The 25,980-nt window shown below is 48.0% G+C and overlaps 2 protein-coding genes across 3 annotated transcripts; one reads left to right on the plus strand and one right to left on the minus strand.

The window, feature by feature from the left end:
- Positions 1-236: 236 nt before the first annotated feature.
- CLN6 (CLN6 transmembrane ER protein) lies at positions 237-18,783 on the minus strand. 2 transcript variants are annotated; one of them, XM_077919064.1, is made up of 8 exons: positions 18,270-18,783; positions 11,278-11,360; positions 8,797-8,911; positions 7,318-7,416; positions 5,189-5,377; positions 5,040-5,095; positions 2,837-2,962; positions 237-1,956 (listed from the first exon to the last, which is right to left on the minus strand). In XM_077919064.1, the coding sequence occupies exons 1-8, from the start codon at positions 18,342-18,344 to the stop codon at positions 1,665-1,667; spliced, it is 1,035 nt and encodes a 344-aa protein (XP_077775190.1). In that variant the 5' UTR covers positions 18,345-18,783; the 3' UTR covers positions 237-1,664. The 2 variants fall into 2 exon arrangements, with proteins under 2 accessions (XP_077775190.1, XP_077775189.1); XM_077919063.1 differs by lacking the exon at positions 18,270-18,783 and adding an exon at positions 16,023-16,208.
- A 196-nt stretch (positions 18,784-18,979) lies between these two features.
- Positions 18,980-25,691, plus strand: FEM1B (fem-1 homolog B). Its single transcript, XM_028705831.2, has 2 exons — positions 18,980-19,948; positions 22,624-25,691. The coding sequence occupies exons 1-2, from the start codon at positions 19,701-19,703 to the stop codon at positions 24,257-24,259; spliced, it is 1,884 nt and encodes a 627-aa protein (XP_028561664.1). The 5' UTR covers positions 18,980-19,700; the 3' UTR covers positions 24,260-25,691.
- The last annotated feature ends 289 nt before the right edge of the window (positions 25,692-25,980 follow it).

Consider the following 25,980-nt stretch of genomic DNA (forward strand, 5'->3'; position numbering starts at 1 on the left):
GCCAGGTTCAGGAAATGGAGACTTGGGACTCAGCTATATAGCTGCAAATATGTTTTAAGTGCATTATACAAATGTGACACTAGTTGGCAATGGTGAGCTTATGGCAAATTCAATATATTTCTCAAAACGCTTTTAAAAAGGCATTTCACAGTGTGTTACTTATATGTGTCTAGATTCCACCTTGGTCTGTATTAACAATTATTTTTTTTTAAAAAAATAAAATCTCAGCCCAAAAGGACATTAGCAAACTTTTATTTCTCTGCCAACAAACTCTTTTAGTTTGGATCACACTCAGGATAAATGTACACAAGGCAAAGTCATGGAAGGCGAACAGTCAATGAAGGTTCGGTCCAGGAATTTGAGGTTACAAAGGAAAGTTCTACTCAACAAGTCCTTAAAAAGTTTTGAAGAAATAACCGTGCACCTCCCTTAGAATTAAAAATTTTCTACCTGAGTATCAAAGGGGAGGAAAAGCATAGAGAGGAGAACAGACAGTGGAACAAAGAGGGCATGCGGCAAGGAGGAAACATCCATTTCGACAAGTGGCAGAAATTTAGCCTTCCTGATCAGAGCGTGATCAGAGCTGTGGAGTATGCCTCAGTGGCCATTCTTGAGGTTCTGCTTTAGGATCAGGTTCTGAACATGGCTGTGTGTGCGCATGCACGCAACTGCCTCTTCTACAGCCTTTCCCAACCTGGTGCCCTCCAGCTGCTTCAGATGGTCAGCCCAGCAGGGCCTTATGGAGTGATTTAAGAAGTGGGGTCCCCAGTGGGATCAACAGTATTCTTCCTCTTACAAAATGATCAGAGGGCATTTCAAAATCCATTAAGATAAAGAAAACAGAAACAAAAAAGCAACTCCCACTGAAAATTTCAGCAGCAGCTGCTCTCAAAACCAAAAGCAGACATCGGTGGGCCTCTCCCAACCCTGGGCTTTAAGAAAAAGGCAGCGAGAACTAAGCTAGACTGTACAGAAGAAGCAGATTCACTTCTCTTTTGCATAGTTTATTCTGCAGGACACAGGAAGGAAAACAGGGAACACGTGGGTATGCATAGCGCTGAACCTGCCCTGACCATGGGAGGCCTGCTGGAGATGATCCTCTCTGGTTTCTGAGATCCTCACAGTCTCTTTGTGTTTACAAAGTTACCTTATCAGCCATAGGAACTAGAAGGATGAAGAAACCTAGAGCTCAAGCAGACAAATATTTCAGGTTCAATGGTGGGTCCCAATGGGTGTAAATAATTCTCTGTACAACCCACACATGCCCTTAATACGGACTAAGGCTGTGATTCTAAACAGACATGGGCTGCAACCCTAACCCAATTTACGTGGGCATGAAGCCTCACTGAATTCAACAGCATTTATTTCTGAGTAGGCCTGGCTTTATTTGCGAGTAGGCCCCAATGAATTGACTGGAGCTTGTTTCCATGTAAACCTGCATAGGACCACAATGCAGCACTTTATCTGAGCTACGTTAGGCTTAGCCATTGAAATTTTTTTGGTGGTGGTGGGGGAGAAAGGAACTTCTCTTGCTCTGTACTGTGGGCCTGATCCACTGCACACATCATGCCCTCTTCAATGGTGCTTGCAACAGAGCAGACTGGGGCCAAGGGTTGCATTTTCAAATTCTCTCTCTCCGCCGCCCCCCAACCAAAGAGTCAAAGTTAAATGCTCTCCCCCTTTGCAGAGTGCAGGTTACTCATGTGCAAGGTGTAAAAAGCCCACGGTTCCGGAATGTAGATGACGCCGGGGTATTTCTTCCTGAGGATCTTGTCGTTCCAGAGCCAGCCGACCCACAGGGCGATCAATACCAGTGTGATGATGAAGGAGTAGAAAAGGAAGCGTCCGTTGCTGTCCATGAGCAAGCCTTTCCGCTTCTGGTGCATCACCAGAGCCATCAGAGCAAAGAAGGTGAAGATGAAGAGGATGAAGATCTGCCCTTCTGTGACAAGGTACCTGCAAGCAGGGGGGAAAGGGACGCGGGTCAGAGAGCTTCTTCATAAAGCAGGGAAGAGAAAGCAGGCAGATGGGGAAGGCGACGACATTCAGCACTAGAAGAAGATGCCTCTCAGGTAAGAGGTCTCCCAGGTTGGCTTCCCAGCACACAGTTTATTTCTGACGTTTGTGTCCTGCCTTGCTGTAGGAAATCTGAATCAAGGCAGGTTGCAAACAATTGTTGTGATAACTATTGAAATGATCTAGACCAGGGTTTCCCAAACTTTTTTGGGCCACCGTCCCCTTGGTTCCATAAACTCATCCCTAGTGGGCCCCCTACCCTATAAAAAGAATGATTCAGAATAGCGGTTTGCATGACCCTTCTAAGGAAGATAAGAGCACAATGAAATTCAAAATGGTAATTAATTAACAATTATTTTTAAAAAGCCAAATAAAGCTATCTAGCTTAATTAATTCAACAAGACTGATGAACTTGATTCAGGGATACCAGCTTTTCAAGGTCTGATAGTCATTTACACCTCCAGTGCCCCCTGTCCTTTAGTGTCCCCCCCCCCCCCGCAAAGGGCTGTACCATGCTCTTTGGGAATCACTGATCTAGGACAACTTCACACCACAGTTAAAAGCAGCACCAGCAATACTTTGAAGAAAAACAATATTCCAGAAAAACAATTAAAAACAGATGTGTGTTACTTAAGAGGAACAAATTCTACTCTTCCAAGTTACAACTAGGGATCTTGGTTAAGATTCAGGATGTTTGCAGTAGCCTTTGAACACTGGCTGCCCACCCCCCGATGATGCATCCGTGGCCTCATGTAGCTGTGTAGCATCTAAATGACTTCCCCCTCCTCCTCCTCTCCAAAGCCACACCTGGGTCACTTACCAGTAATAGAGGCTGCTGGGCCCAATGAGGAGTAAAGCAGCCACAGGTATCCTCTGCTGCTCTTCTTTAATGGGGATGAAGCAGCCGGAAAAATAGATGCACAGGATAAGGAAGAAAGGGATGTACCTGCGAGAGGGAACACAATTGCAACGGAGCCATCAGCAGACACTGTCAACAGGCACCTCTCCAGATTTAATGCAGAAAAGAGGGGATCTTTGCTTCAGCTGTAACAGCATGAAGACTGGGTGAAGTCTCTGAACAAGAGCATTGTGGTAGTAAAGGTCTGTGCTCTGTCCCTTTTCCCAAAGATCTGACCAGGTCCTCTGCAGATGGTTTCAATCTGCTCCTTACAGCCCTGAGAGCCAGAAAGTTCGTTCATTCATTCATTCATTCATTCATTCATTCATAAAGCAAGCAGGCAGGCAGGCAGGCAGGCAGGCAGGCAGGCAGGCAGGCAGGCAGGCAGGCAGGCAGGCAGGCAGGCAGGCAGGCAGGCAAGCAATCCTTGCCCTTATAAGAAGAGTCTGGCTGGTTCAGGCCAGTGGCTCATCTAGTCCAGCATTCTCTTCTTACAGTGGCCACCCAGATGCCAGTGGGAAACCTACATGCAAGACCTAAGAAAAAGAGTCCTCTCGCCTCCTGTGGTTTCCAGCAACTGGCATTCAGAAGCACTGCTGCCTCCAAATGTGGAGGCAGAGCACAGCCATTGTGGCCAGTAGCCAATGATAGCCCTCTCCTCTGTGAATTTGTCCTCCGGATGTCTTGGACTACAACTCCCATCATCCCCAGTTGGTGGGGGAGGCTGGTCTAACTAACCGCTAACTTTAACCCTAGCTCTTAATCAAGTAAAAGCAGGGGCTGGCTTAGATGCTCGGTTTGTTATCTAATCGCAGCTGGCAACCACCCATGGCCACACGAACGAACGAAAGCACAATTGATTTGGGAGATAACACAGAGCTTCTGGGGAGGTCAGCAAGAGAAGTCTGGGTGGAACTGGATGCGAGGAATGGCTTAAGGAGAAAAGCGCAAGGGGGCCTCTCATGCAAGCTGCCGTCTTCCAGGACTTATGCAGAAGTTAAGAGGCACAAGGACATTTCACTGCTCCTTCCGCAGCCCAGGGCAATGGCTAGCATCACAGGTCAATAACCAGAACCAAAGACGTCAAGTCTCTCTGAGCCAAATTCTGCCGCATATTAGCCAGGGATAAATGTCACCAATTTTACCAGGGAACACACGCAACAGAAGAAAAGGTTATCCGTTCAAAATGCCTATCGCTGTTAAATCCAGAATGCTCATTTCATTTTGGGTCCTTACTGCTGCTCCCACCTCCATTCCCATACATCATTTATGTATGTGCCTTCTAAAGCCACGCCTTCCCCCTTTTCAGGACTGTTTGAGAGCGAAATGCGGACACAACCAGAAATGGACTTCTTATGCTACTGTTAATAGAGGGTGAGAAAATCCTTCCCCCCCAAAAAAAAAATATGTCGGAGAGAGAGATCTGAAAATGCACCTCCACAAGGGATCAAGCCAAAAGAGATGTGCAGAGTTTAATTAAAAACCTGTTGTGGGGGAGAGGGAACCAAGCCAAGATTTTAATTGTCATAAATGATTTTTTGGGAACCAATTGAAAAAGAGGCACAAGGTTCAAGGTGTTGCTATTAGTATATAAAGCCCTTAACAACCTGGGACCAGTTCACCTGCAAGATCGCCTTACCCCTTAAATGCTCACTCAGCTGTTTTGATTGGTGGAACTGGCCCCATTACAAGTGCCACACCATATCAGTTCCACATTTGTAAGCACTTGATCTTTTAGTATGGCAGCACCTGCACTTGGAACTCCCCACCTCTTGACATCAGACAGATGCCTTTGCTGTACTCCCTTTGACACCTGCTAAAAACATTTTTGTTTAGACACGCCTACCAAGAGATGTAAATGTTGGTGATTGATTTGATCTGTTTTTAGTTTATTACGGATTTTATCCATTGAATGTTTTAAAGAGTTGTTTTTACTGATGATATTATTGTTTTATTTTCTTTGTAAGCTGCTTTTTTACAATTAAATGGTGTATAGATTTTATGAAATAAAATAGGAATTATTATTGAGTGGCATTTTCTCCTCCAAGAAAAGGGGGGCGGAAGCGAGGAACGCCAACACAATACCCCAACCTGATGCGTGGGAAACACCCTGCAGTTTACTTACCACATTGAATGGCCCAGATATTCATCATAATAATACAGCAGTTCAAATGAATCAATCTGGAAAGGAAGGAAATGAGAGTCAAGCCAATGAAAGTTTCCCAGCCAGCAGCAGAAACAAAACAGGCAGGAAGCACCAAAACCTCTCGTTACCAGTGTCTCTGGCTTGAGGTTTTTGATGATGGGGTTCTCCCGGACGGACAAGTGGAGCTGGTAGCCGCTGAAGATCAGCCGGTGGTTGACGGAGTCCCCCACCAGGTGGATGCTGGCTCCCATGACGAAGGTGATGATGCAGATGTACACCATGGACCGTGGGAGAGTCTTGGGGGACCTTTCGATGAGCTGCAATGGGAAACTCCTCTCAAGAACATGGAGAGACTATCAGACTCTGCCCTACACCCACCCGCCCACCCCCCTCTCTTCCTCAGGCAAGAGCTGGAAACATCCTGTAGACAGGACTCACAGTTCTTGGGTTCCAATGATTTTCTTAATTTCATTTGTTTTTAATTTATTTGTTTCCTAAAGGAAAGGACTATTTTTAAAATTAAAAACTGAAAAGCAGAACTGCAGCCCCCACTGACCTGCAACTAATCCAACCACCCTTTCCACGTCAAATCAATTGATTGTTTTGCATTAGCCTGAAGGATCAAAAGCACCACTCAGCAGAAGCGGCGAATTCCATTGCCTCCACTGCACTATTTGAGAGTGTTCCTGTGCCCCACAACCAGTGGCTGATTCCACTCCCACCCCAATCTGCAAAGCTCTTGAAATGCAATTTCATATCAAATTTTAAAGGCAACACTGGCCATTAAGTCATATAAGGCAGAATGAAATGATGAGTCTGGTCCCAAATTAACTTATGTTAGAGTTGAAGCCAGGGAAAGAGAGTAATTCTAGTTCCTATGGTTCAGAAACCTAAACATTCACACTGACCTAACTACTGTGGAAAACATCCTCACTAGTTCCAAAGACCTGAATGTGTTTTTACACCCACCCACCCTATATAAGCTTACCTTGTAATGGGCATCTATTCAGCTGACAAGCAATTGTCACCCACCTGCTTCCATTTCAACAAGACCTTTTGTATGTGGTTATTTTGACACAATTGTTTTCTGAATGTTTTATCTCTGAGAACAGACACTCAAAAGGGGGTTGCTCCGACAGCTTTTTCTGCTGAATCATTTGGGCTGCATTGCATAGCTGCTGTAGGGATTACAGCAAGATCACATATGTGATCACTAAAAAATAATAATGCTAGAAAAATGCTAAGTATTATTAATTGCTTAGCCCCAGTTTTCTGCCAGAGAAAAGCTGCTTTACTTATGGCAAGCATTTGCAGTTATGCAGTCTAATATTTCATGGACCAGCTTTCCCAAACCAGGTGCCTTCCAGATGCTCTGAACTCCCAAAACCCAGAAGATCCGGTCACCACGGCCAATGGTTAGGGATTATGGTAGTCAGAGCCTAACAACATCAAAAGCTTGGGGAAGGTTGTCATTGGTGAATGCTATCATGGCTGAGTTTACTTTGCTGGGCTCTGAGATGCCAACTCCAAGCTTGACATTTGCCATTAGTAACATGCTTCTTGGAGAGCTATTGTCATTTTTTTAACCGATGATGTGAAATGCAAGCAGCACTACCCGATGACACCCATCACAGTCATGAAGCTCTACCATGTTAACAGTGACATTTGACTGCATCAGTGTGTGTTCCGAGAAGCACTGTGCCAAAATCTGTCCTCCGTTTTCGTAAAAGTTTTCTTCCTTAGCCACAAGAGTCTTCCATAGTTCTACCTCATTGAGCTTACTATGCCATTGAGAGATGGCATTTGTGTTTCTCTCTCCAGTAAATGTTTCTGCAGCCTCCCGATCTGAAAAAGCTACACAGGAGGAGTTACTTTATGATGTTTCCCCCTGAACTTTTAACCAGAGAGCGGTCACCTAAGAAAGCTGTGAAGTAGACCGCTGGCAAGATGATTTGCAGAATGAAAGAACAGACTCTCATGAACAATCTCAAGAGTAAGGTGAGCACAACAGAAATCCTGCATGCCACCCATGAGAATTTCATTGAAATTTTATCTCCTCTGGTGCAATTTTTTTTCTTATTAACTGGTAGCACGAAAAAGTGAACATGATAAAAATTTTGGAACAGCACTACTTCTCAGCACCATCGTTTCAGAGAATTCACTTTCCACTCTGATCATTATTCCCGCTATTCAGCCTTCCAAAACACACAAACAGATCTCAGCAGAAATGAGAGAAGAACACAGCTCAAAAATTTACCTTCAGAAGAATAAAGGGTGTTATGACATTGTAAGCCATGTGAAAATAATCTCCAGCACTTGGCTTGTTCAAGGGAAACCATTCCAACGGAAGCACGATCTGAAAGAATGGAAAACGGAAGAAGGGATGAGTTTCATCACTGGCAGCCCGCAATGAGCAGTGGACTTCTTTTTTAGTTTTATATTGTTATATGGTCTTTTTGTCGAGGCTGGCCACAAAAGCCATTTCTTTCCTGCTTTTGTGCAGCAAAACCCAAGCGCAACAGTGATTGCAGTAAATGAAAAAGAGACCACCACATTCATTCATTCATTCATTGCATTTACATCCTGCTTCTACTCCACCCAGGAGATCAAGGTGGTATACTTGGTTCCCTTCCCATTTTATCCCCACAACAACCCTATGAGGTAGGTTAGGCTGAGAGACAGTGACTGGCCCAAGGTCATCCAGTGAGCTTCATGGCCAAGTGGGAATTTGAACCCTGTTCTCCTAGGTCCAAGCCTGAGACTCTAACCAGTTCCTAACCCCATGTTGCCCCATTAGGGCAGGGGCAATGGGGGAGGATTTCCAGGCACAAGGAAGGATGAACACCCCCACCCCTTACAATTGCCCCCTGCATTCCTGCGAGCTAACAGAGCTTTTTCGGAAGTTTGTGCCCATGTAATGAAGGTTGGGGGGAGGGGAGTGCTTTGTGCTTGGGTTACTGTGAGAACAAGATGCTGGACTAGATGGGCCATTGGCCTAATCCAACAGGCCTCTTCTTATATTCATATTGGGAACAGGTAGAGACACTGCACTGAAGGCACCTTGAGAGGCTTCTTCCTCTCAAGGGATATCAGATCTGCGGCTTAACAGGAGCACACGCTTACCTTCATGTATAGTCTACTTGTAAATAAAGCATGCATTTCAAAATCTCTAGCGTTCTCTCTTCCAAAGAAAAGGCTGCCTGGGTAATGCTGTCCCAGGAATTTATGGATGGAAGAAGAGCCCTGCAGCTGGATCAAGCGCGTGGCCCATCTCATCCAGCTGTTCTCACAGATGCCTCAAAGGGAAGCCCCAAAGCAGGTCCCTGGCTGCAACAACACTCTCCCAACTTGTGATTCCCAGACGTTGGCATTCAGAGGCATGCTGCCTTTGAAACTGAGCACAGCCATCATGGCTACTAGCCATTGGCAACCTCAACCTCTGTGAATTTGTCTAATTTCCTTTTAAAGGCAGCCAAGTTGGGGTCTATCACTGCATCACATGGAATTCCAGAGTTTAACTAAGGCACTGTGTACTTTCTGTTGTCTGTCCTAAATCTTCTAACATGTGAGGAACTGAGGAACTGACAATTCCTGGTTCTGGGAAATTCCAAACGCTGCAACCAAAATTTGTCGTCGCCCCCTGTCCCCCAGTCACATAAAGTGACCAACCTCTTTCTGCCCACAGCCCACATTTTTAACAGCCACCAGATGGCAATGAAAATGCAGCGGCACTCACCATGGCAATGGGGCGCCCAAAATCCAGCACCCAGTTCTGCAGAGTGAAATAAAACCACAAGTCGAAATGAAACCGGGGGTTCCTACAGGCGTCTTCCTCTTGAGCCACTCCATGCCTGCCAAGGAGAACAGTTATTCAATAGTAAAGAAAGAGCTTTAAAAAGTGTTTGGAAGCTTCAACCGGCCCAGAATGCTGACTCAGACCAGTGACAGGAAACAGGTTACTCCACTGCGAAAACAACTTTCTGGGCACAAGTACTTGTTAGAACCTAGTGGCCCATTCATTCCAGCATCCTATTCTCACAGTGCCTGTTGGAAGCCCACAAGCAGGACCCCGTGGTTCCCAACAGCTGATTTTATTCAGAAGCACTGCTGCCTCCTACTGTGGAAAGTCAGCTTTAATGCATGTTTTATGGGGAGACAAAAGAGAGGGGCTTTCTGGGCTTAGACACAACCTTTCCCAAACTGCTGACCTCCAGATGTTTTGGACTACAATAAAGCTGTGCTGGCTGGGCCTGATGGAAGCCCCAAAATGTTGGTGGGGGCCACTTAAAACTAGATTGGGGAAGTCTGCTTTGAAGTAGCCCCTTTGCCCATAAAAGCCTTCTTGTCATTTATTTAGACACAGATGCGCTCAGATAAGATTGTAATTAAGCAGTACACAAATTGTCTAGAATGAAAAATTGAATTAAAATATAACAAGTGAGAGAGAGACACCTAACAGATTCATTAACTAAGTATTTGGGATAGTTCTGGAATTCTAGAGCTGGATCTAGTTTAAATTTGAACTCCACAGAGAAGGTCCCAGATACTATCCTCAGAGGACTGAAGTCTTCTATAGAACTTCAGCTGGTTTTTAAAAAACATGGTATGATGCAGTTTCTTCCATCAGACTGGAAATAAAGAATTTTTCAGGGTGCTGGTGTTGGTGGAAGGCTTTCAAAAATGCATACCAATTTATTAGTCAATTCAAGGAATTTATGTACCAGCTTTCATTCCGAATAGGAATTACCAAGGCGGTTCACAAACAAATTAAGCAACCACAAATTTTCATAATAAAACAAAGTTAAAATATACATCAGCACCAAGACAAAAATGTTTCCGTTTGGAAACTCTGCTACAGCGTGGCAAGTGGGTCGCAGAAATTTATTCTAGGAAAAGTATGAGATTCTGTCTCAGAACACGGATTAAATCCATCCAGTATTTTAAAAAAAAAAAACAGCGAGGAAAGTCGTTGATCCTCGGGGCTTATAAGAGAGGCCTTTCATTAATTCCTGCTACTGTCATGCTTTGCACGATATATTCCGCCGCGTGGGGACGAGTCCTGCCTGCTCAGGGAAATCCTTTTTTTCAAAGTACTGTAAGGATTTCACCACAGATAAGAACCAGCCTTGCAAAGTGTGGGGTGGGCGGGGGAAATCCGCCCGCACCTAAAACGATTCCATGCAAAGAAGTCGGCGTTGCGAAACACCGTCTAAACCACAAGCAATGATAGGATATTGTGCAAATGTGGGGAGGGTCCTTGATCAAAGGCCCTGATTCTGGCCGCACTTTGGTGCAAGTGACCTCCTGCCTGCGAGGCTCCACTCTCTCTGTCCTGCCTGCCCCTGCGCGTGCGGCTTCCCCAGGCGCCCTCCTCAATCTCTGCCCGGCGCAACAGAGAAGCTCTGCAGCGCCTTCGGGGCAGAGACCTACGTCTCCCCACGCTTGCAAAGCCATAGGGCTGCGTTGCAGCCCAAGCAGCCTCCTGAGCGGCTGGACCAACGGGCAGCACCCAGGGGCGGAGGGGCTTGCAGGGTGCTGGATTGGTAGCATCTCCCCTTTTCCGAGGGGCGACTCACCTGCCCGACGAGACCCCCCCGGCCCCCTGCCGCCTCCGCACGCCCGACATGGGGAGGACGCTGGGGCTGCCTGGCCTAGCGCCTCTCCTGCGGGCGCCCCCGAGCTCGGGAGCCTTCCTCTCCGCCGCGGCTCTCCATGCTCGCTCGGGAAAGGAGGAGGGCGGGGAGGGGGCGGGGAGGGGGCGAGGCGGGGCGGGGCCAAGCGGCCGGGGCAGGGCCGGGCCCGCCTCTTCCGAGGCTCAGCAGCGCCCGGCCGCCGCCATCACCAGCAGCAGTGGCCGCGCGCCTTTACGCACGGGAGAGGCGCGGGAAAGCCAGGAGGCGGAAAGGAACTCTGCACATGCTCTAGGTCTGCTCGTTGCCCGCCAGGGGTGGCTGGACTCCAACTCCCATCATCCCTCAGCATTAGCTGTGCGAGGAGGCTGTTGGGAGTTGGAGTCCTTGGCAACCGCTGGATAGATCGGTTACAACCACGCCAGACGTTTAAAAGCACTCTTATGCTACATTAAGATTCGCTTTAAAAAGCGGGCCTTATCACAGCACAAGCTGTCCCCTTGGATCCTAGCATTTTTGTCATCCTGTTATTATTTTGTTATTCAGAAACTGCCCAGCCACTTTCCCACAAGGATCTCGTTACTCACCTGGCGGTTTCTGCACTGCTTATAATTGCAGGGTATTGGAAGACTCTAAACGCAGACCTGTTTGAGATCGGGATCTCACAGCTCTAGGATGTAAGGGACAAAAGGACCGTCAACGTCCAAAAGAGTCGAACAGACAGGAAAATGGCTACTTTTCAATCTGCCTGGAACAGTTTTACTGCATATGCAACATTGGTAGAGCATGATTATTGGCCTCCAAGGACACATGGCAACTTGCGGAATGATACCTTTCTTTAAAAACTGAAATGATTTAAAAAGTTAAATGTAATTACGTAAATGGACATCTGGTGCTTCTGTGTAGGGTGGGATGGATTGTTGAATATTGATTGTTGCTTCTTGCATAAATAAGTGAAAACAATAAAAAGATTTGGAGGATAAAAATATTAATGGCTTTCCCTAAACAATCCTAGGAACTGTGGTTTGTAGTTCAGCAGTACCTGGAGGGTACCTGCTTGGCAAAGGTGGCTTTAGGAGTTAAAAGGATAAATCTGGGAGATTGCCTTGTTCCTATTGTCCTGTCCCATCCAGAGGGGTTTGGAACCACCATTGCCAGATGTCCAGAGCAGAAACCTTGTAAATACTTTGATGATTACACAGTGCTGATGTGCTTTTTTGTGCATGAAAGCCTTGGCAGACTTCAATCAATTAATTCTTTTATAGGAGGGAGCAGTCAATTCTGCTACAATATATTAACATGCAAACTTGGAAATATTTTAATATAATTGCCCTGCCTACGGGATTCCTGGATGCATCTGGTCAACCACTGCTGGCAACGGGAGCTCCAAGTAGATGGACTTTCAGTCCGATCCAGGATGGCTCATGCTTTCTTGGATTCAATTTAAATTAGGGTTGCCATACGTCCGGAATTTCCTGGACATAGCTGGGATTCGGCCGTCGGAAACAATATTGGGGTGGAAATCGCTGAAATGTCCGGATGTATGGCAACCCATGTTGGAAGTGTAGATTTGGGCGAACTTCTTTAAAAATAGCTCCAAAACTTTATTTTTTAAATTAGATTTTTGGCTCAACTACTTTGGCCGAACAAATGAACAAACTAACTCGACAAATCTGCCAAAAAAAAAGGGCTCAACATTAGTGTCTGGATTTTCACTTTCTGATATTTGGCAACCCTATTTAAATGGCACCCTGCTCCATTTCAGCAGTGAAGCATTTGCTGGTATGGAGAGCAGGTGTGAGAAAAGGTCTGGTTAGTGTACCGTATTTTTCGCACCATAGGACGCACTTTTTCCCTCCTAAAAAGCAAGGGAAAATGTGTGTGCGTCCTATGGAGCGAATGCAGGGGGGAGGCAGGCGGGAAAAGCCCTCAAGAGCCGCACACAAGCTCCGTGCGCTCTTGCGGGCTTTTCTCCAGGAGGGAGAAGGGACTGACTGGCTGTAGCAGTCCCTTCTCCCTCCTGGGGGAAAAGCCCCCAAGAGCGGCGCCCTCTTTAAAGGCTGTGCGGCTCCTGCAGGCTTTTCTACAAGGTGGGGGAATCCGCCCACCTCCCAGAAAACCCAGGAGAAGCCGCACCGCCCCTTTAAAGAGCGTGCGGCTTCTGCGGGAGGTGGGGGAAGCTGCAGCAGATTCCCTCCTCCCGGGTTCCCTTTGAGGCGGCAATGTGGGAGGGGAGCAGCTTACACTCGTGTAAGCAGCTCCTCTCCCACTTTCCTCCTTCAAAGCAACTACGGAGGAGGGAAGGAAGAGGACCATGGATCCTCCGCTGCTGGAGGCTTCAGCAGATTCCCCCCTCCGTGATTGCTTTGAAGCAGGAAAGTGGGAGGGGGGCAGCTTACACTCGTGTAAGCAGCTCCTCTCCCACTTTCCTCCTTCAAAGCAACTACAGAGGAGGGAAGGAAGAGGACCATGGATCCTCCGCTGCTGGAGGCTTCAGCAGATTCCCCCCTCCGTGATTGCTTTGAAGCAGGAAAGTGGGAGGGGGGCAGCTTACACTCGTGTAAGCAGCTCCTCTCCCACTTTCCTCCTTCAAAGCAACTACGGAGGAGGGAAGGAAGGGGACCATGGATCCTCCGCTGCTGGAGGCTTCAGCGGATTTCCCCCCCCCCCCAGCTTAAGTGGGGTGGGGGAAGTCTGGCAGGTAGGGGGGTACCTACCTAGACAGTGAAGCCACATGTCTCTCCAATGAAAATTGGGAGTGGGCATTGTGTGAAGTGGCTGTGGATCTCCTGCCGCAGAACTGTAGGACTGTATAGAGTTGGGAGGGCCACCCGAGGGTCATCTAGCCCAGCCCCCTCACAATGTAGGAATCACAGCTAAAGAACGCCAGGCAGATGGTCCCCCAACCGCTGCTTAAAAGCCTCCAGTGGTGGAGACCCCAAACACCTTCCGAGGTCATAGAATTGCAGGGTTGGAAGGGAACCCCAGGAGTCATCTAGTCCAGCCCCGGTGGACAGCATGCGCAATCCATCCCGTTGTGCAAGATTAAAGATGCTGCGCAAGGCTAAAGAAGAAGCCAAGGCAGCGAGCGGGATGGATCGCGCTTGCTGCCTTGTCTTCTTCTTTAGCTGCACTGGAGAGGTTTAGCTCCTGGCTGGAGAGGTTGTGCGGCTATGGACCCCGCGCGCTGTCTTGGCTTCTTTGCTCTTTGGGGCTGGGGGGGGGGAACCCGGGCTTCCCCCGCAGCCCCGAGAAGGTCTGGGAGAAGTGGACAGGCAATTTCCCCCTCTAAAAACTAGGTGCGTCCTGTGGTCCGGTGCGTCCAATAGAGCGAAAAATACGGTATATTTCTGTGCAACTATTAATGGCATGTGAGCGCTGCTAGGAAAACAAGGTTGGCAACATCTTAGCCCAGGCCCACCAAGACTCTTCCAATTTCCCTCTACAAAAAGTGTGGAGAACTAAAGGCAGAGTGGGGTGAATGTGGGTTTTGGGGCCACCCCCTCGCTAACTGTTCCACCCATTCCTTTTGTCTGGCTGGTGTCCTTTAAAATGCCTTTTGCTTCTCTGAATGGAGGATGGAGAGAGATGCGGGGGGGGGGGGGGGAGGGGGAGTAGAAGCTTCTGACTTTTGCTAAGTGGCATGTAGCCACAGTTGCATCTGTTGCTCCAATTTCTAGCCCGCCCATCATGAAATCATAATCCCAAGGCAGGTTGCAACAATCAAACAAAATGCTGCCTCACTTTGCCTAATGGTAGGGTCATCCCTCACAACACAATAAGGCCTTCCAGGGGGTTGGACTAGATGACTCTCACGGCCCCTTCCAACTCTACGATTCTATTACTTAAAGGGATTTCATTCTAATTGGAGCAGTCAGTCCTATGACCCAAAGCAACATTTCTGGCAGAGAGAAGCTGTATTCGCAGTACGTAGATCAAAAGCGTGGAAATCTTTTGAGTCTGTGCCCTGCATCTGTGACACAAGGTCTCTGCATGCCGGGCTGAACCTTTGAGTGATGGATTTGATGCCTCTCGGGATAATCACCATCAGATTATCCACCCTGGGAGATTAGGGGAAGATAAGGGAGCGGAGGGCTATGCACACATTGCTGGCATATAATGCAGCGAGGTCATTCTTTTTTTGCAATTTAGATCCAAGATGGTTTGCGGGGAAGCACATCCAAGTGCAGTATTTCATAAGAAGCAACAGGATAGATGCAGGATAGTACACCTTATAACACAGATATGGGGTGTGGTTAATGCCATGTGAACACCACTTTCCAAAGCAACACTGGGCACGGAGAACATAAGAGCCTGATGGATCAGGCCAATGGCTGATCTAGTCCAGCATCCTGTTCTCACAGTAGCCAACGAGAGGGCTGTGGGAAACCTGCAAGCGGGACTCGAGCACAACAACACTCTCCCCGCCTGCAGGTTCCTGCATCTGGTTTTCAAAAGCATTACTCTCTCTGAAGGGTGAGGCAAAGCGTAGCCATCGTGGTTGGTAGCCACTGATGACCTTAAAGGTAAAGGTAAAGGTACCCCTGCCCGTACGGGCCAGTCTTGACAGACTCTAGGGTTGTGCACCCATCTCACTCAAGAGGCCGGGGGCCAGCGCTGTCTGGAGACACTTCCGGGTCACGTGGCCAGCGTGACGAAGCTGCTCTGGCGAGCCAGAGCCGCGCACGGAAACGCCGTTTACCTTCCCGCTAGTAAGCGGTCCCTATTTATCTACTTGCACCCGGGGGTGCTTTCGAACTGCTAGGTTGGCAGGCGCTGGGACCGAGCAACGGGAGCGCACCCCGCCGTGGGGATTCGAACCGCTGACCTTTCGATCGGCAAGCCCTAGGCGCTGAGGCTTTTACCCACAGCGCCACCTGTGTCCCTTACTGATGACCTTATCCTCTATGAATTTGTCCAAACATTTTTTAAAGCCATCCAAGTTCGTGGCCATGACTGCCTCCTGCAGGAGCGAGTTCCATAGTTTGCACTGTGTGTACTAAACAGGATTGTGTACGCAGCCAGAGGCCAGAGGAACGGAGTAGGAGAATATACACAAATGCTGTGTTTCAGGAGGGTGACTTGGGCTCAGCATCCCTTCCTCCTGCTGCCACCTCTTTCATGTGCACCCCATCCAAAAAACCACATGGCACAACCAGGCCATTCCTCCCATGCATAATGCATGGCATTGCCCTTGCGCAGTTTCCACAGCTGGCAGCGGCTCCTGTTGCATGACTTCCAATTAACTATTAATTTTGTTGTTACTGAAACCATGGCAAAACAATTGCACCAAACAGGCCCTGGGTCCAATTAGCAAGATCGCATTACTGACCGTGTCAGCTGGCTCCAGCAAATGACTAGTTTGTGACAATAGGTGGGTCCCCCTGAAAGCCTCAGGAAACAGAGACCTGTGTCTGCAACAAGAAAGCGGGAGGGAGGGCTGTTGTGCAGTGGCAAAGCATTGGTTTTGCATGCAGAAGGTTCTGGGTTCAATCCCTGGCATTGTTAGATGGGGCTGGAGAGTCCCTTGGCCAAAACTTGGGGAGTCATTGCCAGTGAATGTTGACAGTACTGAGCTAGATGGATTCATTGTTTGACTCTGTATAAGGCAGCTTCCTATGTTCCTCGGAGAGGAGGAAGAGGAGAAATGCCACTAGCCAGTGTCTGCAGAAGGAACACCACTGCCTGTTCAAGGGGATATCAAACCTGTCCCCACTACATTTGGCAGGTGCAAAGAGGTGCAGGTGTTTGTTTATACTGTGGTGGTCTCATAAAGCCAGCAAGGACCATTCCAGCATTCACCTGCCATTTTCCCTCTTATTCTGACTTCCAAATCTTTTCTGGCACCTTCAAACCTTTAAGACAAATGTCTTTTAGACTTCTGACTGCAGTAGCATATGGTTTAAAATGAGAGACAAAATGGTTTTAAGTGTTTGAAAGAGTAAGTGTGACTTGCCCTTGGAGGAGCCCTCTCCCCATTGTGTTTTTGTGGGAGTCACTGCTCTGGACATGTCTGCTGACTTGATGAAGGCAAGCCCAAAGGAGGGGTTTACAGAGAAAAGGCAAGCTTTACAGTAATGTTTACACCAATGGATAGGGACGCGGGTGGCGCTGTGGGTTAAACCACAGAGCCTAGTACTTGCCGATCAGAAGGTCGGCGGTTCGAATCCCTGCGATGGGGTGAGCTCCCGTTGCTTGGTCCGTGCTCCTGCCAACCTAGCAGTTCGAAAGCACGTCAAAGTGCAAGTAGATAAATAGGTACCACTCCGGCGGGAAGGTAAACGGCGTGTCTGTGTGCTGCTCTGGTTCACCAGAAGGGGCTTAGTCATGCTGGCCACATGACCCAGAAGCTGTATGCCGGCTCCCTCGGCCAATAAAGCAAGATGAGCGCAGCAACCCCAGAGTCGGTCACGACTGGACCTAATGGTCAGGGGTCCCTTTACCTTTACCTTACACCAATGGACGGTTCTCAGGGAGCCAGTGTGGTGTAGTGGTTAAGAGCAGTGGACTTGTCATCTGGTGAACTGGGTTCGATTCCCTGCTCCTCCACATGCAGCTGCTAGGTGACCTTGAGCCAGTCACACTTTTTTGAAGTCTCTCAGCCTCACTCACCTCACAGTGTTTGTTGTGGGGGAGGAAGGGAAAGGAGAATGTTAGCCGCTTTGAGACTCCTTAAGAGGAGTGAAAGGCGGAGTATCAAGTCCAAACTCTTCTTCTTCTCTTCTAGGTGAGGAAGCCGAATTTACAGAACCGAGGAAGAAAGGAAGCTGCCTTCTAGAGTCAAACCACTGATTCATCTGGCTCAATATTGTCCGTACACTACAACTCACATTGCTGCCCCGGCAGATGTTGGCAAAGGCAGTAGCTCTCCAGGCAGGTTTCTGTCCCAGCCCTGTCTGGAGACGGGGCTACCTTTTGCATGCGATGAAAGCATGCATTTTCTCCATAAGTTACAAGGTGTAGTGCCTGGCATTAGTGGAAAAATTTGCACAAAAACTTCAGAGTGCTGGGAGGGCAACAAAAATAAAGTTATTGGTGACTGGTTTCTTTTTACTACATACTCAAATGAACATCATGTAACATCATGTAACGGCTCCTCCACATTGTTAGCCTTTGGAATTCTTAGCGCCCCGCCCCCAGTCAATCTTTGGTTAAGTTGTGTGTTGTTACAAGCCTTCCTTGTCCTTGGCTTTTGTATTCCATCATTGTGTGATTCCTGTCAAAACCTGCAAAACCCTAACCCTGCAAATACGAAAAACAGAGTTTAATTTCATGCTTATTGGACCTGCTGTAACCTAGGCTAACAGAGTGCTCTCAGCAGAATGCTGGGTTTAGCTGGTTCATATTTGTTTTTTATGTCATTTTTGGCACGTATATCTCAATATGCTTGTATCTTGCTTTCCTGTTGTATATGTTTCCAAAAATAAAATAAAAAATATACAAAAACCAGTTGTGACTGTCTTTCTTCACAGTCAGCCTGGGAGGGCACTTATCCTGGATCTTTGCAGAAAGAGAACATGAATAATATAGTACTGTAACAGGTTTATTGCAGCAGCAGCTTTCATAGACAACAGCTCACCTCATCAGATACATGTAGTCTTAGTCTATATAAAACGCTACAAGATTCTTTGTTGGTTTTGCTGCCCAGGCTCATTTTCTTCTATCTGTCCTGAATCTTCCAACATTCAGCTTCACTGGATGTCCATGAATTCTTCTGTTGTGAGGGCGGGAGAAAAGCTTCTCTCTCTCCACTTTCTCTACGCCACGCATGATTTTATAAACGTCGATCGTGCCGCCTCTTGCTTGCCTTTTCTCTAAATTAAAAAGTCCGAAATGCTGCAACCTTTCTTCATAGAGAAGTCGCCCCACCCGCTTGGTCATTTTGTTTGCCCTTTTCCACCACATCCTTTTCAAATGAACACTCAGCAATTCGGCTTTCTCGACTAGAACCGTCCACTGGGGCAAACGCAGCGCGGCTCCAAAGGGGGTCCTTTGGGCACCTTGTTTGTTTTCCTCCCCAAAACCAAAACCGGGATTCTCCTGGCAGAAATGTGGAAACAGTCGAGCTCTGGCGGGCCCTTCCGGAAACGTGGCTCGAAGAAGAGAGGAGAGAAGGGCCAGAGCCATCCACGTGGCTTCCTTTCCCCCTCCTCCCTTTCCCCTCCTCCGTCTCTTCCTCCCTCTTTCTTCCTCCCTCTTAGCCCAGCTATCTGTCGGCGGCCCTGCTTGGCTACGGAACATTTCTCCCCCGGGCGGAGGTTCCCCAGTCCGGCTCCGATTCCAGGGGGACCGGCCTGGCCATTTCCGCTTCCGGGAGCCGAGGCGCAGGGAAGGAGGGAGGGAAGGAGGGAAGCGAAAGCCGGTCCGGCGGCCGCGAAGGGCACCTGCGGCGGCCCGTAGCCGCCTGCGCTCCCTCTCCCGCTGCCATCCTCCGTCGCCGCCAAGACCGGCGCTTGGCGAGCCTTCCGGGGAGCCGCCGCCGCACCGAGAGGCCTCCAGTCCAGCTTCCCGGGCACTTCGCAGAGGCCTTCCGGGGAGCCCGGCTGAGGGAATTGGCACCCCGGGGCCTTCGTCTGCCCCGCTCCCCGGGTTTGGGTTTGGGCTTCCGCGGGCGGCCGCCACCTGAGGCAGGGGCTGCGGGCTCCAGCCTCGCCTGGAACTGCTGTGCGTGCGGACCCAGGCAGAGCCCCACAGCCAGGGTCCCTTTTGAGCAGGAGGGGTCGGCTGAGCCTGCCCCAACCCCCAGTGAGCATGGGGCCTGGGGCTCCCAAAGGCAGACGCTTGGGGGTGGCACAGCTGGCCTGAACCGTGTGCGGTGGTGGCGGGGAACAGCAGGACGACGAGAAGCCCCGGTGCCCCCCTTGACCCCACGGGGGTCGGCCCGCATGCACCTCCCCACTGCGGAGCCACGGAGGCGGAGGAGGCGGAGGAGGAAGATCCCGGCTTGGCCCTGGCGCCGGCTGGGGAGGTTGGCGGCTGGCGTTGGCGGTCCCGGGAGGAGCAAGCAGCCATGGAGAGCCTGGCGGGCTACGTCTACAAGGCGGCCAGCGAGGGGCGGGTGCTGACCTTGGCAGCCCTGCTCCTGAACCGCTCGGAGAGCGACATCCGCTATTTGCTGGGCTACGTCACCCACCAAGGTGGGCAGCGGTCGACACCTCTCATCATTGCTGCCCGCAATGGACACGCCAAAGTTGTGCGCCTGCTCCTGGAGCACTACCGTGTGCAGACCCAGCAGACTGGCACGGTCCGTTTTGATGGGTATGTACGTATGTGTGGCACGTGGTCACAGAGGAGGCCTTGGGCTTCTTTCTTGACAGAAGATGGGATGGTCCTGTGGATTGATAAATTCAGCCTGGCTGTTGTGGTGCTTCCTTTCAGTCAATGGAATATAGTAGGTTACATCATGCCTTCATTTGATTGGCATATGCTGTTTCTATAAATGATCTTCCAAGAATCATAAAAGTGGAAGGAGCCGAAAGCTGCCTGCTGTGAGGCAAGACCTTCCCCTGGATCAATTTACGTAACCCTACCTGTGCTGGACCGTAAATAAAGAACAGGCACAATGCAGAAAGGTACCTGTATAGACCAACACTTTTGAGATGACTTTACCAACTAATTCCAGATGATTCTTCAGGAGAAGGTGCACACAGATATGTTCTCTCCTGCCAATCTCTAGCCAGCGCCTGGTTCTTTCTAATTTTTGCCATCGTATTGCAGTTGTGAGGACTAGGAACTCTTCCTTTCTCTCCTACATGCGGCAGTGGTTTGTAGATAACAGTGTGAGGAACAGTGAAAAATGAGTGGCATGAGTTATCTAGCCTATTGGAAAAGATGCAGCTCATGGAATTGTTCAAAGTCCTGGTTAAATCTAATTCCCTATAAGTACAGGGACATTGCTTGGATACATTGACCCCCTTCATATGTTACGTACACGAGGGATGCTTCACCTGTTAAGAGGCAGAGGGATCCCACCACTGTCCTGTTATCAGAAGGTGACTTAACACACAGAGCCTCCATGTGAGTAATGCTTGGAGGGAGCTATTGACAAAGAGCCAAGGTAAAATCAGGAATATATTTAAAAAGTGGTTCAAAGGCCTCACATGAAAGATTTCAGATACATTTCAGCTCCATATGTCTTCCAAGGCGTGACAGTAATGCCAGTTGGGGTCTTAAGATGTATATTAGAATTCTAACTTTTGGAAGTAGTTCTTATTCATCCCTAAGGCTCTTGAGCCAAAGGGCAAGCACAGGGCATTTAAACATGTAAGGATCAACATTTCCCATATGCCTATCTACCTGGTAATGGGGTGCTTTAGCTTTTGCCAAAGGCACTTGATAATTTCTTTCTGTGACATCGCTGAGGAGGTTGCTGGGACACGCCATCAGAGATCAGAGAGGGGAGCAGAGGCTGTACCAAACTTGTCTCTGCAGCCACACCTCCTAGCTGTCCGTTGCTCCTGTTGAAATGGACTAGGTATTATGATTGTGTTTCAGTTTCTGCTGAAGTTGACAGGATAGTAATCCCAGCATAGCTCTAAAACTATACAGAAATGTTTTCTTTTGGAGATAATTAAACAGCTGAGAATATTTCTTTTGAAGACAGAAAGCCAACTCTGGGGGTTGTCATATGGGACTACTCATCATCAGATTTGGGATGGGGGAGAAGGACAGCTACTTTCGGCAGCTTACTTATTCTGCTGCCATTCCAGTTATATGAATTAGACTTTTGTGGATAAGTTCCCTCCTAATTGAGTTTTGCTGGAGTACCTCATTCTAGATTACACTACAATGTAAGCCTCCTGAGATTCTGTGTTAGTCACTTGTTGATCTTAGATAGTTTGAAGAGGCTAGGCCACTGTTTGAGTCACTAGGGAGAACTCCAGAACCTCCCTTTTGAAAACAACTGACAGTGCTTGACACTGACGTGCAACGTAGGAGATGGTAAACAAATGGGTGGTAAAAAATATCCCTGTCCCTGCCTGCATAGGAGTCAAAGCAACAGCAACAACAAACATCCAAGGAAGCCATAGCTGTTGTAAAAATCCTCTGTTTCCCAGCCTCAGAATTATTTTGCGTGTTCTGCAGTAAGACTTCCTTCTTTCCTTTGAACTGCCTTTAAAACCAATTGCTTCTTTGTTGTCCCAGCATGTTCTGACAAGAAGCTCCCTCTAAATATAAAAGCTGTAATTGATTTAAACACATTTGTCTGAAAAGTCTTTTGGCCTGGGGTTCTTTATTCAGGCATGGTGAGATGCAACTGACAGGTTAAAACAGTTTGAAAAATTGCTTAATGCTTTCTCCTGGGGTAGGCAGTGCAGTCCCAAGGCCAAAAGATGTTATCACTGCCCCATTTCTGCAACTGAATGTTTGGTAACTCCTTTTGCCTTCTCTTTACTAATATCTGAAATCACATTTGTCCAAGTGTCATGAGGGTTATCCCAAAGTATTTGGATACCTGTGACAAACTTTTACTACTAGGTGTATCCAGGATGGCAAACACTCTGTGTTCTCTTTAGTATGGCTGCTGAATGCAAATACCACCTCATTAGGTGTTTTTTTTGGAAAAACCTATATTCATTATTTTGGTCTAAGTCCTCCCTGTAGCTGTTAGAAAGCTCGAGGATTGGTTGCCATCAACTGCAGGGTTGAGATGAATCCTGCCTCGGTTACAGATTGGATTCTATACATGTTTTGGAAAATCATGCCCCCTTTGCTAGAAGATGTGCTCTCCTCCAAATTAGAAATTTCATTACGTGTACTTGTCCAACTCTTCTGCCCACACCCAGCCACCCATTGTGAACCTAGCCCTAGCATTCCCTATCATTCTGAAATTCTTCCGCTCACTGACTCTAGACTGTTTTATAGGATATTATTTTGAAGATTTTTTTTTTTAATTGCACCAATTTTAACATTCGGTCTCTTTCTTTCCATAGTTATGTCATCGATGGCGCCACGGCCCTGTGGTGTGCAGCTGGGGCTGGCCACTTTGAAGTCGTCAAGCTCTTGGTGAGCCACGGAGCCAACGTCAACCACACAACCGTGACCAACTCTACTCCGCTTCGCGCTGCATGCTTTGACGGCCGGCTTGACATTGTGAAGTACCTCGTGGAGAACAATGCCAACATCAGCATCGCCAACAAGTATGACAACACTTGCCTTATGATCGCTGCTTACAAGGGCCATGTGGACGTGGTGCGCTACCTTTTAGAGCAGCATGCGGACCCCAATGCCAAAGCACACTGTGGCGCGACAGCATTGCACTTTGCGGCGGAGGCTGGTCACCTGGAGATCGTCCGCGAGTTGGTGAAGTGGAAATCTGCCATGATGGTGAACGGCCATGGAATGACACCTCTGAAAGTGGCTGCTGAGAGCTGCAAGGCCGACGTTGTCGAGCTGCTGCTGGCGCACGCCGACTGCAACCGCAAGAGCCGGATAGAAGCTCTGGAGCTCTTGGGTGCCTCGTTTGCTAACGACCGAGAAAACTACGATATAATGAAGACCTATCACTATTTGTATTTAGCCATGCTGGAGCGGTACAGAGATAGCGAGAACATTATAGAGAAGGAGGTCCTGCCTCAGATAGAAGCCTATGGCAGCCGGACAGAGTGCCGGACTCCTCAAGAGCTGGAATCCATTCGGCAGGACCGGGACGCTCTCCACATGGAGGGCCTCATCGTCCGAGAACGAATTCTTGGCTCCGACAACATCGATGTCTCGCACCCCATCATTTACCGCGGTGCTGTTTATGCAGATAACATGCAGTTTGAGCAGTGCATCAAGCTCTGGCTTCACGCCTTGCGCTTGCGGCAGAAAGGCAATAGGAATACCCACAAGGACCTCCTCCGGTTTGCTCAAGTCTTCTCTCAGATGATACACTTGAACGAGCCAGTGAAAGCCAAGGACATTGAGAGCGTCTTGAGGTGCAGCGTCTTGGAGATAGAGCAAGGGATGGCCCGGGTCAAAAGCTCTCAGGATGCTGAGCTCCACACAGCCATGGACAACTACGAATGCAACATCTTCACCTTCCTGTATTTGGTGTGCATCTCCACCAAGACGCAGTGCAGGGATGAGGAGCAGTCGCGGATCAACAAGCAGATTTACAACTTGATCCACCTGGATCCCAGGACGCGAGACGGCTCTGGCTTGCTGCACCACGCCGTCAACTCTGGCACGCCGGTGGACGACTTCCACACCAACGACGTCTGCAGCTTCCCCAATGCACTGGTCACCAAGCTCCTCTTGGACTGCGGCGCTGACGTCAACGCTGTGGACAACGAAGGGAACACGCCGCTGCACGTCATAGTCCAGTATAACAGGCCCATTAGTGACTTCTTGACCTTGCACTCCATCATCATCAGCTTGGTCGAGGCCGGCGCTCATACGGACATGACGAACAAGCAGAAGAAGACCCCTCTCGACAAAAGTACCACCGGCGTGTCGGAAATCCTCCTGAAGACTCAGATGAAGCTGAGTCTGAAGTGCCTGGCTGCCCGAGCTGTGCGGGTTTATCACATCAGCTACCACAACCAGATCCCCAGGACACTAGAAGAATTTGTTGAATTCCACTAGCCACGCCAACGGGGTGGTGCTCCTTCCCTTCCCAGAAAGGTCAAACTCTTGTCAATAAAATACTGGGCAGAGCTTTAGAAATCCCTTCTCCTCTCCTTTCTTTTTGGTAGGAAACACACACCAACCAGCCCCCTCGTAAACTGGCTAACATGGCTTTGATTTGCAAAAACCTGTCTTCTGACGGCAGAGCAAACAGGTTTCTTTTTTTCCTCTTAATAAACTGGGGCAGGGTGGAGAGTCAGACTCTAAAATGAGAATGAGTGTAAAATATTTTGATACTACGATGCACACGGGTTTTACCATTGACAGCCAAGAATGCTTTAAGCAGCTACCTGCAAAGAGGTTTTGCGTTTAATTAATTGAGCCAGCATGTTACCTATGCAGCAGTTTGGAAAGTCTTCTTGCGGGAGGGAAGAGGAGGAAAGGAAGAGAAAATTGAGAAGGATCTTATTGCTGGGATTTTATTAAAACATGCAAAGCAATCCAGGGAAATTTACTCCTCACCAGCCTGTTTTTAATGCCTTTCAGTTCCTACCAGAGTTGTCACTAACATTTAGTTTTAATTTCTGCTTGCAATGAGATGAAAATAACCGATTGTTTGGCTACAGAAAAACGGAAATGCAGGTTGAAATTCAGATGTGTGAATGTGCTTGCCTATCAGTACTTAAAATTACTAGTATTTATTTGGTTATTGTTGAGGGAGGCAAAACAGGCATACCTCCTCAAATTCATTCTCACTTTTGCTGCTTTAAGATAAGTAGCATGCAGAAATAGTTTGCATTATTTGAGTATTGTTTTATGCGTGGTTCCCTGTCCCCGCTCCCCTCTGGTAAGACAAAACGTAAAGTGGTTAAGGCTGGATCTTAATCCCACACCTGAAATGATAACTGCTGCATTTCCTGAAATCTTCCAAGTAGCTGGCAAACAGGTTTTGTTTTCAAAAAAATGAGCTTTTTTAAAAATTAAAAACAAAAACAAAAAATGTTAGAAACCTGGCAGGGAAGGATCAGGGAAGAATAATTGTGTTAGCAGGACCCTGCCCTGAGAATCAGTTTCTGTCTTTTCAGCCCTCTTCATTATGGAACTCTTCAGAAAAATAGATTCCACACCCACTCGCACACGTCCAAATCATCCTCTCTAAATGCCATCTTTTAAATCACTCACAGTACCTTGATTGTATGAAGAATGTTTGACCTGTGAAAAGCATCTCTCCTTGGCAGAAAACTTCAGCAGCCCCATGCCATTTTTTTGACAGGTTACTGAAAACACTTCCCATGATTTTAAATTCTACTTTCTAACTGTCAGCTGGGAAAAGAATGTTCTGCAGTCATTTTTTTAAAAAAACGGAACAGAGAGTTCAAATAAAAAGGGGCATTCTGAGCACAGGTATGTGTGTTTGTATTACAAATAAAATCTTGAATGTGAAACTTAACCCTGATGTGTCCCGCTGCAAAGTGATTGGTAGCTGCTCTTGTGGGATGTTGGTAAGGAGCAGACCTCTCGTTTTGAAAAGAAGTGATTTCATGCCATTGCATTTAAATTTTATTGTAGTTTGATTAATGGACAAGTCACTCAGCTAAGCTCTGACCTTCTGAGCCTTAAACAAATAAGTTGGCCAAATATTGTGGCGTTTGTGTGGATGATTTCATTCTGAACAGTCTGAAGTCCAGGTCATTCTGCATTTCAGCATGTTGTTCATGGGGCTTTGAGGGATGGCCAAA

This window comes from Podarcis muralis, chromosome 14 (genome assembly GCF_964188315.1).
Source record: "Podarcis muralis chromosome 14, rPodMur119.hap1.1, whole genome shotgun sequence".
NCBI lineage: Eukaryota > Metazoa > Chordata > Lepidosauria > Squamata > Lacertidae > Podarcis > Podarcis muralis.

What these genes read in the sequence shown, in the direction of transcription:
- FEM1B (XM_028705831.2), top strand. Translation starts at nt 19,701, where the DNA reads ATGGAGAGCCTGGCGGGCTACGTCTACAAGGCGGCCAGCGAGGGGCGG. An exon ending in GGCACGGTCCGTTTTGATGG is followed by an intron (nt 19,949 to 22,623) that starts GTATGTACGTAT and finishes TTCTTTCCATAG; the next exon opens with TTATGTCATCGATGGCGCCA.
- CLN6 (XM_077919063.1), bottom strand. Translation starts at nt 16,193, where the DNA reads ATGCCAGGGATTGAACCCAGAACCTTCTGCATGCAAAACCAATGCTTT. An exon ending in TGCTGGAGCCAGCTGACACG is followed by an intron (nt 11,361 to 16,022) that starts GTCAGTAATGCG and finishes CTTACATCCTAG; the next exon opens with AGCTGTGAGATCCCGATCTC. An exon ending in TATCTGGGCCATTCAATGTG is followed by an intron (nt 2,963 to 5,039) that starts GTAAGTAAACTG and finishes TCCCTCTCGCAG; the next exon opens with GTACATCCCTTTCTTCCTTA.